We start from the raw sequence: 15,661 nt of genomic DNA, 5'->3' as shown, positions 1-15,661 counted from the left end.
TGCAGTTAGAGAACCATGATGTCAGTAAATACCGAATAGCTCGTTTTTCTTCGGAATCGGTTTCAAAGAACTCACTAAACCACTGATTTTCAGTCATTTCGCCTAAGTTCCCCAATTAGGTAGTTTAAACTTTCATGTACGGTTCAGACCAACAGTCTTAAACTTCAGATAATGATAATTTATTGGTTTTGTAACGTCTGGCCTTATGTCAACTGATTATTATATCTCCAACGTCGTGCATCGGGATGGATGTTTATTAGTCATGTGTATTAGGTGTCTCACTCCCTACACCAATGAAGATTTTCTGTCTCATCAATTCGCTTGTCGACTTCATCTATGCCCTCAGCCTAACATCAGTACTGATCACTCGAGATATGTATTTTATACTTTGTAGTCATTAGTGATCAGATAAAGGTAATCTACTCATGTCTTCTATTTTAAGTCCCATGTTTCATAGCTATAAAGTAGACCGAAAAAGTTGTTGCATGGTACACTCTACCTTTGGTTAATAGACGAACGTCTCGTTTACATCAGAGGTGATAAGAGTTGACAATATCTTTTTAATGAATATACGAGTATTTAGCCTGTGTCATAGGAGTATTTGACAAAAACTGAAGTGACTGATTTTGGAGATAGTAAATCTGTTAATAAGAATTTGAACATTCTCTAACTGATGTGTATGAAGCAAGTGTGTTATGCACACCTAACTACCGATTACTCAAACGTGTAATCCTTGCTAGTATACGAGTACGTTTGAAATATAGATAACACAAATTTATTAATGCATAGTGTATTGGTTGTTTGAATCTTTCCATTGACGTTAAGGAATGCGATTGAACAGTCTCTTATTGGCATGTGTGCACCCTGTGAGGATTACCTCGATATTGCCCTACGCCACAAGCCCTATAAACAGATGGAAACTCACTTCCTGGATTACACTGCTAACTACCGTCGATTACAGCTAATAAATTCACAAAGTTTCTGGATGTTCGTCTGAACAACATATAGAAGCGTCGCCATCCTGGGTAATGGGTTTTGAGATAATATTAACCTATAGTTGAAGACAAACATTTCCTTATCTTCATTCAGACCCGTTTATCTATACACATCGAAAAGTTTCTATAATTTCCAATCTCATGTTTGTTTTCACGATGCAACTGCACACTCACTAGTGACTGTCACTTAGAAATTAATCAATTTTTATCGGCATCAAATCATTAAATGTCTTATACAAGATACGCCCATTTTAACTATTAGTTTAATCAATTAGTCGATCAGAATATAAAACCTGGAACAAATATGTATTGACCCTAATCACTACAATTCACCTCGAAACTGCACAAGAAAGGAAATCAAATAAATGAAAGGTGAAATAGTGGGAAAACATTTTTAAATACAGTTAAAATGATGATTTTGATAGAAAAATGAAAAGTATGCGATGATATCGAAACACAAGTTACCAGTCAGTCAGCTACAACGTAGGAACAGACATATATATGCATCGGTCCAAGTTACCATACCTCATCAACACAACAAGATGAACACCGGATTCATAGGAGTAGTTAGGTCAATGGTGGTAATATATAAAAGAAAGATTGCATATAAGGATATAGTACAGGAAGAAACAATTAGTTCGTAGAAAGAAAGATATGAAGTGATTTTAATCTCATATTTTAAGGGAAGACAAAGAGTGTATACACCTACGCCATTGTGATCGATTGTAATCCATGTCATCCAGAGTCTCCAATCATTGGTTACGATAGTCACGCGGACCCCAACTAAGTAGTCTGCATCTACCAACATGGCTCAGACTAGAAGTTAGTGACTTTGTGGATTGATGCCATACCATCCCCTACACTAGTCAGCATTATGCGTCATGGCATTCGGTGTTTAGCCACACGCAACACATGGCCCAACCATTTCAGTCGATGAAGATTCACAACCTCATCAACTGATTTACCATCATTCCCTAATACTCTGCGTCTAACCTCAATATTACTTATCCGGTGATCCCAGGGGATGCGAGCAATATTTCTAAGACATCTGTGGTCAAATATTAGTAGCTTACGAATATCTACTCAGCAATATTATCATGGATTCTAAACTATGTCAGGCAACGTTTCCGATCATAAGAATAATATCATTTCGTGAATCAACCAATCGGGAAATTTACACATCTCTAAACAGTTCAAATTATTAATCAGTGACTTATAGTTGTATAAAGTCAATGTTTAAACGCTTCCCTAACTACCATCATATCTGTAATCAGTTGAAATTCGAAGTATTGTCTTGTGAACTTGATGCTAAAACACAAATATCTGAATTGTGAAATTTGACCATTCAACTAATTAATTAAATATTATGAATAAAGAGATAAATAGAATACTTCTAGTCAACTTATTATCTTTGAGCCATTTACGGTCATGAGTAATATATACGAACATATCTGATGAATTGGCTTTGTTCACAGGATCTGTTAACCAGCTCCATAGTCTAAAAGAAAAACAACCTAAACAATACAAATAGAATTTATGATTAATAAGAGTTTGAACTAATCCGTTGTTGATTATTTATTATTTTATTTTATTTTTATTTGAACACATAAATATTGGTACAAGAGGGCACCAAATATATATGCGCCACACAAAACAATGAGAATTTAAGGGGAAGGAGAAAAAAAAGAGATTGATGTAAGGTGGTGTAATAATAATAATAATAGTAATAATTGGGGAAACGGAAAGGTACAATCGGAAAAAATCTTTCAGTTAAGGGAGACACAACCACTTTTTATGAAGAAAGTAAAAGGTTACAGCACGATCGCCACTGGCTTCTATTCTGAGCCATATCTGATAACGTCTCTAGCCACTGTGTTGCACCATCTCTCGGACCCCAGCCAGGGAGTCGTGAAGGACCAACACAAACCAGTCCTTTGCAGCTTTCTTTCATACCACTACACCATTTCATGCACTGACCACCTCTCCGCTTCTTCCAACCAGTCCCAGAGTCGGCAAATAATGCACGATGTGGAATTCTCTGGGACGACATTCTTAGAACATGTCCAAGCCACCAAAGTCGATTTTTCAAGATGGTGACACCAATTGCATTATCATCTCTGTGCCCGAACACACGATGCCGAACCTCTGCATTACTAACATAGTGTTGCCACTGCATGTCAGCAATCCTTCGGAGACAACGATGATCGAACACAGAGAGTCGTCTAACGTCCTCAACTCGGAGAGACCAGGTTTCACAAGCATAGAGCAAAACTGCTCTCACCGACGCGTTGTAGATCCGACCTTTTACAGCCACACCAGCACTCATACAGCTACCCAGATACACGAACTTCTCGACTATTTCTATCTACTCCGTTGTTGAAAGTTAGGATTGATGGAATTTCAATTTAGGAAAATTTGTCACAAATTTCTAACATGAATAGATACTAATATAATTATAGAAATATTCCTTTCATTTATATTGTTGCTATTCATAATTCATATAATGAAATCGATCAAAAATAAAATTACAAAACTATCAAGGATATTCTATAAAGCTATGAATCATAGAAAAGATCGAGAACTAGGTGAAATTTCTTTGAATGGAATGAATAATTATTGGAACTCAGTGAGAAATACACAAGTTTCCTATACCTCTTGTAACAATAATTTATATATGACTTATAACTAGACATACATATATATATATCAGACGAAAAAATTCGCTAAAAATTTCCTTCAGACACACAAGTCATTTATTTGATTTTGGCAATATACAGTTTTAACTAAGTCCCATCCCCATATGTTAAGGGGTTAGAACAAACACTGATTATAGACGAGGTAGCGTGAAAAATTAGAAAAACGTTCGCCAGTACTCGAGGCTGATTTTTTCATTGAGACTTTGTGTTACTGAAATACTTTGTTTTGTCCTGATTTTTCATTGGCTAAGGTACCCCAATGGTTGTTGAGAGAACCATATAGAGACACGTAGCGGTTGGTGTGTCTAGTTATGTGTGTATATTTACAACAATAAGCCTTGACAGAGAAAGAGAGAGAAAGGAGGGACCACGTACAATGAATTTAGCCTTATCCAAGATGGCTCTCTCATTTTATTTGTCTCTCATTCACTAGTTGTTTTCATGTCTGTAACAAACATGCCCGAAAATTAAACAACAGGCTCCGCGGCCTAAGTGCGGTCATAAGCTCAGGTTAGTAAAGCAAGAGACCACGCTCTATGATTGGTTAAAATTAACTAACTTAGCATAAACCAATCAGAATGATAAACTGCGACCTGCAGTTCGATTTACCGACCTTGGTTTTTCTTTCGTCCTTTGTAAACTAGCTGTCACTAAAACATAAAGAGGGTAGAGAATAGAAGGAGAATTATTTGGACCCCTCATTTATTTTAGGGCGTGAACAATTTTATTTTCCCATTTACAGAGAAAACTAATCTGCCTTATCGCCCCGCGTGGGTGATACATGATAACACTAATGAAATGTTCGATTTTTAAACCGGTTAGATACCCTCACATGAAACCAATGATTGTAGAATTTCTCTGCTTGGATTTAACTGTTATTATTTTAAACAATATTTCAAATATCCTGTAACTCGGATTACAAATTAGCATTTGGAGTTTCACTAAAAATACATACAACTATATTTGCGGATATTATAAATCAAAATCACAATCATGCTTCATCGACCTACTCTCATGCCTGCATCAATGAAATCATCCTCAAAACTCAACTTGTCTACGAATTCAAAACATTCATCTCAATCAATTAAAATGGAAAGTCCAGAATTGATTCAACTACTTAACTGTGGTGATGATGATGATGAAATAGTTATTGTAGAACCTACAGATCCAGATGAAGATCGTATGAAACAGGAAGATACAACATTTAATGATGTATTAAACAAAGAACAAGAAGATTATGCGGAGGAAGATTACAATGGGAATGATGGAGATATGAATTCAGATGACTCTCATATGAAAAGTGAATCTCACATCCCAATGTTGAATATTAAAGTGGATGAAGCCACTGGAAATGGAACTCCAGTGACCGTAACCACAGATTCGGTTAAACCTATTGGAATTTTACCTCTGAATGATGTGATTCACAATTTACTCACATGTACACCACATGTTGCTCCCACCATACAAAATGTTGCACTTCAACCTATACTGTCGGGTAAAATGAATGGATCGGGAAGTGTGCAAATGCCGAATGTTGTTTCCAATGCATTGCCTACATTATGGCTTCATTCTCCTGTTGTTAATTCAACGGAAATGATGAGTATGCCTAATGTGAATAGTGTGACAGATTTGACGAGTAATATTGTACAGAATAGTGGGACTGCACTGAATCCACTTGTTGCTGCTGTGCTTGTGAATTGTGCCACAGTGAACATGATAAGTCAGCTAGCTGGATCTATGTGTACTCCGATGGTGAACAGCAGTATAATCGATGGTAATGTTAATGGTAGTAATGTGTACAACAATAGTGAGCACACTAGTAGTGCTTGTAGTGTTAGTGTTGGTAGCAGTGGAGTCAACACAGTAACAATCCCTACAGCGTCATTATTTCCCAATTTGTTATCTGCTATTCCTTTGTCTACGTATATATCGGGATTAGGACTGAATACAACTGGAGGTATAATTACTTCACCAAATAGTTTGTGTAATGTTGGTGTTACTAGTACAGCTGTCTCGTCTGCTGAAACCCTTAATAATAAGAATATTGGTGGTATGATTGTGACACCATCGAATGTTGAGAATATTACAGTTTCTTTATCATCTGACCGAAGTTCTAGTCAAGCTGAATACTTACATGTTACTGACGATAAAAACACTCAGCGTCCTGTTGGACGTGTAAAACGCTTCAAATGTCCAATGGTTAATTGTCAAATGTCATTTCACAGTAGATTCAATCAAATGGAACATATACGTACACATACTGGTGAGCGTCCATTCACGTGTCCAGAACCTCATTGTACTTCAACATTTAAACGTAGACGTGATCTTCGTGATCATTGGAGTATGCATCTCTTAGATTGCCCACCATCAGCTACATTGACTGAAGAAGAATTCAATAAAGCATTGAAAGAAGCTGATGAAAAATATAACGCAATGTATAATTGGGAAACGTTCAATGTAAACGCTTCAGTTAATAAAGATAATATTACTGGTAGTAGTAATAATAATAGTAATGACAACAATAATGATGTAAATACTGTAAATTCCGAATCATCTCAGTCATCCGTGGTAATTCCTGACCCCAGAGCACTGTTTAACATTAAGTCTGTTAGTGAATTGGGTAGATATCATTGTACATATCCTGGATGTGATAAATCGTATGCTAGACGGCATCGCTTGAACCAACATATATCAACACATACTGGCACTGGTCCGATACCGTGTGATGCACCGAATTGTAATGTCAGGTACTTTTCAGAAGAGGATTTAAAGAGGCACAAATTATCTCATCTTTATGCGGCTGATAAGGATTCACGGCGTCGACATGCTTGTACATATGCTGGATGCGGTAAAGCCTATTCAAAGCTAAACAAGCTCAAAGAGCATTTACGATCACATACAGGTGAAAGGCCCTACGTCTGTCGTGAACCTGGTTGCGGTGCTGCATTCATCCGACTATACGGTGTTAAACGTCATGAATTAACACACGTATTCGGCCGTAAACGTGCTGAAAGACTGTCTCAAATCCCTAACACTGATAGTATGACAGGGACTAGTTTTGATATTTCTGACTCAAGGTTGGATATTCAGAAGAATCCAGAAATAACTACTAGTTCACCATATATCTTACCAAAGCCGGAAACATTGGAAACAAGAAATGAGATATCGATAGCACCAGCTGTTATGAAAAATCGTCCTCTCCCAGCTATTGCACCAAAATCGAGTGTATCTCTTCCGATGCGTCCGATTTCTCCTATAAGTGGGAATCCAGGAATGAGACGACCACATATCTGTCCATTTAAAGAATGCGGTAAAGCATTCCCAAAACTGAATAAACTGCGTGAACATATATGTCGGCATACAGGTGAACGACCATTTGTGTGTGATCAATGTAAAGCTTCATTTGTCCGTATGTATGATTTACGTCGTCACAGCAATATCCACATTCGTGGTGCACAACCAAGAAGTTTGTCACGTTTTCTCACAACTCCACAACAAACAAATGAAACACTCAAATCTATTGTCACAAACGGTCAAATTTCTGTCAGTACTGCTCCCAATACTGCTACTATTACTACTAATCACACCACTTATACTACTACTAATACTAATACTATTCCCACTGTTATTACGACAGTTTCTGCAACCAGTCTTATTTCAGATACTACAAACTCCACCATCTCTACTGTTCCTGTTTCGATCAGTATTCTCAAAGTTGAAGGAGAGTCAGAACTAATCAAAATGGAAGAAATTATTGAACAATCAACAAGTCTACAACCATGTGATACTAATGATCAGGTAACAGATTGTATTGATAAATAGTGTCACTCACCTTGGATCATTTGATTTTGACGATTATTTAATATAAACGGAATGATCAATAACATTTTTGTACAAAAAATTACCCACTATTAGTTGTCGCTGACGATGCAGTAATAATGATTGTAGTTGATTCATTAATTTGTAGTGCTTTTTTTTCTACAAATGCCATTCATTCATTAACCAACCAACTATTTGTGTGTTCACCAATTATTAGTATTATCATTTTTTTGGTATTTCATGTGACCTTGTAATTTCATTGACTTGTTTTTCATTTGATTTTATCGATAAATTAATGTCTGATTTTAATTTCTTGCCTATCATAAAGTATTGATTATTTCTTGATTCATTCTTGACAGTCATAACTGGTTTCTTACTGATATATATATATATATATATATATATATATATATATATATATATATATATATATATATATATATATATATATATGCATTACGATGTCATTATTTCTTGATATCGTTTGGAATATTTCACAATGTGAGAATCCAACCATTATGTAAGTGATGTAGTCTTAGCCAACTTGATGTAGTTTCATTCAATTTATAGGTTGTATTCTTTTTAGATTTATCTTAATTGGCGTACTATTGGAAACGAAGGAGTAGTGGATAACAGTTTCGTTTTAGTATGGGACACCTCGACAAAACCCATCTACGACCACATTAGATATAGGAGGCGTAACCTTCAAATCTTGTGATGCATGTTTAAAGATTAGAATTACCAGGTTACCGTTAAGTGCTGTGGTTACGACTTCGATCAATTTTCTAGTGTTAAAATTATCCAATGCTATTTGTGTAAAATCCACAAACCCTGTACAAAGATGGGTAGTGATTGTGTATAACCTTATGTGGTGTTGTTATTGATTTTTAGCCTTTGTCGATCTCTTATACGAGTTACTTTGGTTGGATGACTCATAGTTTATTGACCTCTAGATTGGTTCATTTGTAATATTTGTTAAACAGATGACCTTCCTTAATGGGTGTATCGTATTTAATGTGAATTATATATGGTCAGGACTTCGGTTTTTAAAAAAAATAGAGCTTGGTATTTATGCTTAATGCTTTTATGGATATGTACACGTACAATGAAGACATTTTAAATTCTTGACATATCACTGGCAATTTACTACTTTGTTACTCCTCAAGCCATAGTAGAGTATTTTACGGAATGAACAATATAAAATTTTAAAAGACAGTTATGGGAGTGGTTGAGGTGGCGCTTCTATATGACTCTCGATGATTTTTGACGTAAGAAACTTTGAATCTACTATTCAACAATTGAAATTTGAGTTATTTAACTTCAGTGAACTACAGCCCATACATTTGTTCAGCAGTTTTGTTTGCTTTAAATAATGTTAAAAACATCATGGTGTATTGCAGAAAAAAATACTTCGAAGAATTCAACAATAAGTTCCCTTGTATAGTCTTGTTTTCCTTTATATTCAGTTTGTTGTGTAAGTTACATTATGAAACAATTTTCTGGAGTGGTTGAAGGCAGTCTACAGGCGACCCTAGATTTAGGACTAGACAAAGATTGACCAATACGTAGTGATCAGACAGTCCTACAGGAGGTCAGTTAAGGCCCGAATAACCCAGTGGTAACGTCTTAGATTGAGAAACTGGGTGACAGTTTCAGATCCACCAGTGTGGACCTGTTCCTTCAAGATCCCACATGTGCCTTGGTAGCTATTACTGGCTAGTATGCAACTTAGATCAAGTGGGGTTTTTACTGCTGACTATCTTCAACGACCTAACATTTCGGCATAGTGCATGCGATGTTCAGTCGTTTAAACTAATGATTACATTGTTACTTGGTCTATAACACTTGATTACCATTAGGGAATAGTTAAACATGACATCGGTCACTAGTCAGTGATCAGTTGACTGTTATTCAGTGAGTTTCATAATATTAACTAAACAATTACATTTTTTTCAAGTTTTTCCCTATTATGATTCGTTTGGTAGTTTCAAGTACTTTGACTCTGTTGATCGTGAGGTTCTATGGCAGTGTTTGTCACTAAAAGGAGTACCAAAGAAGTACATTAACCTTATACAGGCTCTCTACTCGAACACAACTGGTAGAGTGAGAGCTTATGGCGAACTGTCATCAGAATTGATTACCTCAAGTGGTGTTCGTCAGGGCTGTCCACTGTCTCCATTCTTGTTTAACTTTGTCATTGACGTGCTTTTAGAGATAACACTTTCCAGAGGTTGAACTTTATTAGGAGATTCACTTGTTGACTTAGAATATACCGATGACATAGTTCTATTTGGTGAAGACGCTGACAAAATGCAGAGTCTTCTGACCACTCTAAGCAACAATGCAAGCATGTTCGGCATGTGATTCATTCCCTCGAAATGCGAAATGTTACTTCAGGATTGGGTTGCATCGACACCCGAACTAATGATAGGGAGTAAAGTAGTTGAGCGTGTCTATCGCTTCACTTATCTTGGAAGTCTCATCAGCCCTTGTGGTCTGGTGTGTGACGAAATCTCAGCATGGATACAGAAGGCTCGACTAGCTTTTGCCAACTTGCGTCATTTATGGCGTAGGCGAGACATCCGTCTACCAACCGAAGAACGGGTTTACTGCGCATCAGTTCGTTCCGTCCTACTTTATGGCAGTGAAACATGGCCGGTAAGTGCATAGGATTTTCGTAGGTTATTAGTATTCTATCATGTGTCTTCGGAGCATTGCTTGTATATCCTGGGACCATCGATTAAGTAATGCAGTTGTTAGAAAACGGGTACTAGGTAAGGATGGCAAATCAATTGATGAAGTGATGAAACTTCATCAGTTAAGATGGCTGGGACACGTGTTACGTATGCCCAACCACCGACTGCCCCGACGTGCGATGTTTTATGGTGTAGGAGTAGGTTGGAAGAAACCTAGGGGTGACCAGACCAAAACATGGCACAAATCGATGAAGTCACTGATAAGTGGACTGAGCCATGTTGGTAGGTGTAGACTACCTGGTTGGGGACCGCGAGATGATAGCAACCGATGGTTAGAGACCTTGAAATTGACATGGCTCAAAGTCGTTTGCAATAGTGCAGGTGCATCCACTCTTTGTGTTCTTTGAAATTCTAATCTGAATTCTTCATGTCCCTTTCCTTTTTCTTCTTTGCAAATTTATTTAACTGGATTATACTCCTTGAATAACATCTTCAAATCCTAATCTTTCCGATTACTGCTTATACTCTTACTACCTCTACGACTATGGGATTGGAATCGATAGTTGTATCTGTGTGCTAATGTGGTATGGCAACTCGAAGTGATGTACGTACGTACGAAGTTCGACGTTGTTGTTATTGACTGACTGAGTTTCAAGTAGTTGTTTGAATATACCGAAGATATGAGAAAAAAACAAACCAATGAACATTTATAACAATTTTACTAAGTCATATAATATTATGGATGGTGAATTTTATATTGACAAGATTAACTCATTTCGATAAACAGCAATGTTGTAGTGTGATCATTGGGAATTCGTCATGTAGAAAGAAATGTTAAAGTGCAAAGAAATATTTAAAAAGTGTTAATTTATACTGTGGTTAGGAAAGGTATCCAGACTTTCATGTGAATATGCTTTAAATTTCTGAAAAGCCTAACTTTAAATGAAGTAAACAAAGTTATTTACTTTAAGACCCTACTACCTGAATCGTCAGTAAATGTAAGTTGCATTTTTTCATATATTGTGACAACTTTATGCTTTCATTTCGGTTATCTTCGCGAATCCCCATTTCCTATTCAACTTTATGAAAAGGTTAAAGTCAGGTCAAATATGAAAGACGAATGATGTTTTCCTACAGTTTATATATGCCTTGGTACGGCCGAGAGTGGGGAGAGTCCGCTCTCCCTCTCGAAATGCTCTCACATGGCCACGCGTATATAGCTTCTGCCAGGGAAGTCCTACTCACTGCCTTCTCGTGGCGGGGGTGTTGTTTACGAAAATGAGAGGACGAAAAGCGAATGTCCGGCGCTTTAACCGGATTCTAAATCAATGGTGCACGTGGGCTCCAGTATCCTGCGGGAACAAATGGCGTATGAACCAATTGTTGGTCACCGGCTTCCATGGGACTGCATCTCCTTACGATGCTCCACTGCCTTGTGGATCAGACCATCAGGTCGAAGGCTCGGGGTGTGGCCTCCTAAGAAAACCACCTGCTTCTGTTTGGGCACCCGGGCAGTATCACAGCTCTCATACACATCGAATGAGATTTGTGTGGCGCATATGTATTTGGTGCCTCTTTGTACCAATATCTATGTGTTAAAATAAAAATAAATTATAGATACAGAAGTATGTAAGCTCATCGACTAGTCATACCAAATAGGTTCATTGTAAGCTATTGTTTGTAAATAAATCAATTAAAATACATTGTTCACTATTAATGGAGAGTGCGATATGCTTTTTAGGGGATTTTAATAAATCCAATTTACACTCAAGATTGGTTGACTTATTGAAAAGTTATTATCTACAAGGTTGTCTCAATTTCTGCAAAGCAAACATGGAACCTATTTCTAATAATCTAATGTATTTTATAATGCATAAATAAGGGTGTGTCGCTTGTCGAACACGATGCTAACATGTTTATGGATTTTTCTAAAATACATGGAAAGATATTTAGAAGTCGATGACGTTTGTCTGAACTCTATCATCACTTAATTATCCAATATTTAAAATTACTATTCGATAAGTATGACTTCAAATGATTGGGACTTTGTGAATGAGTGTTAAAACCGATTAATCATTGTACAACGTAAAAAAAACTAGTTCAGCACACTGATCAACTATTCTATATAAGTACTAGTATACAGTTCTAGAAAATTTCAACCTCATTTTATCTACATTCTTATTTACCAGTACTAAATAAAGTATTTACATCGGAAGAACGAAGAGGAAAGTTAGCATATCGAAGCACATCCCACAACAGTTGAAATTTCAAAATCGTCCAAAATAATCAATACTCAAGCCACCTCGAATTTACTATGTTTACCAGTGGTTAAAACCGAATCTATGCATTGCAAAACATACTGTTGTAAATTTCGCACTACCCTGGTAACTTCTAGCTTATTATAGTTTAGTCGTGTAATATTCTATTTCATGTTCTAAATTACAAATTCTTTTCATTTCTACGTCATTATTTTTAGCTTTACTCATTTTACTCTTGATGTGTCCAGTTTTACGGTTGTTGTTACGTAACTTGTAACGTCGATTTTCATTTTCATTTTATGGAAACCTGTCTCTATATGTTTTAGAATTTTCATATTTGATTTATAGTTGTCATTATTTTATTAACCTTCATTAGTATGATATGATATAGTAGATTATTATGGCGAGGCCATGTTCTATGGACGACGTTGAGCGACACCGAAGTGACCTTGAAAAGTAACTGCTTGCTGGGATGGGAATAGGTTTGTAGATTAATTTAAAGAATTGAGAATAGGAGTTAGAGTTATAAGATAGGGTTTTTATCACGAGCTAACATCTATAGTGTCGAAATGTTATTTAGCCATATCGATATATGAATTTCACTTGAAAATTGAAGTCTATCTTAAATCTGGTTGATTCGTCCATAAATTATGGTCCTGTCATAATTATTACTGTTGTTTCTAAATTGTGAACAGCTGAAGAGAAACTACGATATAAATGAACTTACCTTATCCGACTACGTTTATTGTTCTTACCTGAATCAAGTTTTATTTTTACTCACAAAAGTGAACATCAGATGAGTAACGAAAGCTAAAGAACGTTTGAAATACGTTTTAACACGTCTTAAGGCCAATATAATATCACGTAATGTCATTGAGTGAGATGACCGTGCGGACTACTATGCTTGAATCAATGACACTAATCCCCAAATAAATGACCTGATATTTTAACGTTGTTGCTATGTCGATTTCGTGTCCGCAAACTCAATCAGAATACGAAAGTGAATCAGCAGATGTAATCGTTGTATCTATGGCTAAGAAATTCACGTGATTAAATACATGAATTACCTGATTATAATTTATCTTAAGTAAGCAGTTAAATATATAATAAACATAGAATCTAAAATCAACCTTCAGTTTACTAGTCTAATAAATAATTTACAGTAATTTGGAAGCGGTAAAGCTTTTGATAGTAGTTAATCAATCGATTGAGAGCTTTCAACTAAGGGGATATAAAAATTATATAGACTGTGTTCGTAAATACATATTAAAAGAGTATGACTACTGGTATCCTGAACAGCGCTAAGTTGGTCATTTTCTCTTATTCATTTCATTCCAAAATTGATCTAAATCCCACTTTCCATATTTTTTTACTTCAATCAATTCAGCGGTTTAGTACGACAGTTTTAACTAATTGAACTCATCATTAATAGCTGAATACTGATATGAATATGTATTTCATAATGATGTGATTTAATATTATTGTCGTTATAAAAATAAATGGATTATCAACGTTTTCTTTTGGCTGTTATGTTCTTTGGATTTTTTGGTTGATTGTAAAGCTTGCATCGTCATACTGGATATCAGTTTTCATGAACTTCCAATCGATTTCTTAAATTCGAATTAAACACAGGAGGCGTAGACATTTGACAAGTTTCTAGTTGGTGCATATAGTTGACAACAAATATATCATCCAATGGTTAATAAACCCCATAAGTTGCCCCTGAAAAATGTTATAATAGAGGGGAACTCGTCTGTTTTTGTAGATTTGTAATTGATTTCCACAAATCGATCTGAGTTCTGGTCAAATGATGATTACGTACGAGGGATTTTTTCGGACTTTCTTCTTTTATCCCTTGGAGGAGCATAGGCCGCTGACCAGGATTCTCCAACCTATTCTATATTATGTTCTCCTTTATAGTTGTTCGTAAGTGCTATTCATTCTTTCGATGTCTGCCTCTAATTTCCAAAGTAACATGTTCTTCCGCCTTTCTCTTTCCCTTTCATTCACAATTCCGAAATAATGAATGATTGTTTTATTTTATATAAGCACTAATTTGTTCGAAATCGGGAGTTGTTATTATATATTCAACACCTATTACTGTATTGTATTTCTTTCTCTTGTTCTCATTCCTACTATTAAAGAAAGTACTTTGTTTCGTAACCCGATTCGACGGCTTTGTATTACCCATATACCTGTTGGTCGCCATTTGGCTTTTCCAACCATCCAGTGACTAGGTTTATTTGATCACTGAATTTTAATCTAGTGAGTAAATGATAATGTAAACAAAATAACAGAGGCGAGTTGGGTGTCTCAAGTTTGAGATCGTATAGAGTTGATTGTATCTAGGTTTTGATAGTTCAATATTGTATGGTCTTCAGTAGTTTTTTAGTTACCGTTAATCTGTAATACATAATATTGTAAAATTGATTTCATACAATAGATCAATTCCTTAATAGGTAGTGACTTGTGTTCAATCAAAATTTAATTATATCTAACCCAGTTGTCAATGTGAAAAAATCTAGAAAATTAGTGCATTGCTTTTAGATCCTCACCATATTAAAACACTAATATATGAACGAAGAATATTATTTTAAATAAATTTTCTTCAGATTCTACAATTATGAATAATCCAAAAAGCGGGAAGGTTTAGGGCAGGATACATTGTTTAAAATTATAGTATGCTATAATGGGGTAAATTCCAGAACGTTCATCAATGTGCCATACCTGTACTGTAACAAATTTTGATATGGTTTCTAGAACAATTCGCAAATTCGAATATATTGTGGTGTGCGCTACCGATTTCGACAGATGTAAGTAGTATGTATCACTAATCCAAAGTGGAATGCTTGACGATAGAATGTTAATAAGATCAAAGAAAAGAGAAAGAGAACAGAATGATTGGTGTGGAAACGAAGGAGCAATCAAGTCTGAGACGATTAATTGACATTTTGCAAATGAAGGATTTCCTGTATGTTTTTCAGGTTTTACTAGATGATTCTGTAATTTTGTATTCAAATACATTTGGTTTTTCCCACTGGTGTTCTCGTTCACTACGCTATCAATAAACCTTGAAATTTGTGTTTAAAGCTAGCTTCGATTAAAACTGAATATTACTTCATGCTCCTATATGTTCATGATTCATGAGCCTGGAAACTTTGAGTTGATTAGCAAATAATACGATACAATTTAAGAGT

The 15,661-nt window shown here is 35.7% G+C and overlaps 2 protein-coding genes across 2 annotated transcripts; one reads left to right on the top strand and one right to left on the bottom strand.

Moving 5' to 3' along the window:
- Positions 1-2,559: 2,559 nt before the first annotated feature.
- Positions 2,560-3,787, bottom strand: MS3_00008393 (uncharacterized protein). Its single transcript, XM_051216741.1, has one exon. It carries the CDS (start codon positions 3,319-3,321, stop codon positions 2,788-2,790), a length of 534 nt encoding a protein of 177 aa, XP_051065343.1. The 5' UTR covers positions 3,322-3,787; the 3' UTR covers positions 2,560-2,787.
- Positions 3,788-4,050: 263 nt separating this feature from the next.
- On the top strand, positions 4,051-7,513 carry MS3_00008392 (uncharacterized protein; the record flags this gene model as incomplete). The annotated part of the gene is made up of 1 exon (XM_012938524.3): positions 4,051-7,513. Exon 1 carries the CDS (start codon positions 4,685-4,687, stop codon positions 7,511-7,513), a length of 2,829 nt encoding a protein of 942 aa, XP_012793978.3. The 5' UTR covers positions 4,051-4,684.
- Between the last annotated feature and the right edge of the window lie 8,148 nt (positions 7,514-15,661).

The sequence above is a fragment of the Schistosoma haematobium genome, chromosome 6, assembly GCF_000699445.3.
Source record: "Schistosoma haematobium chromosome 6, whole genome shotgun sequence".
Lineage (NCBI taxonomy): Eukaryota > Metazoa > Platyhelminthes > Trematoda > Strigeidida > Schistosomatidae > Schistosoma > Schistosoma haematobium.
Note: the sequence above shows the minus strand (reverse complement) of the source record. Positions and strands in the feature narration are given on the sequence as shown.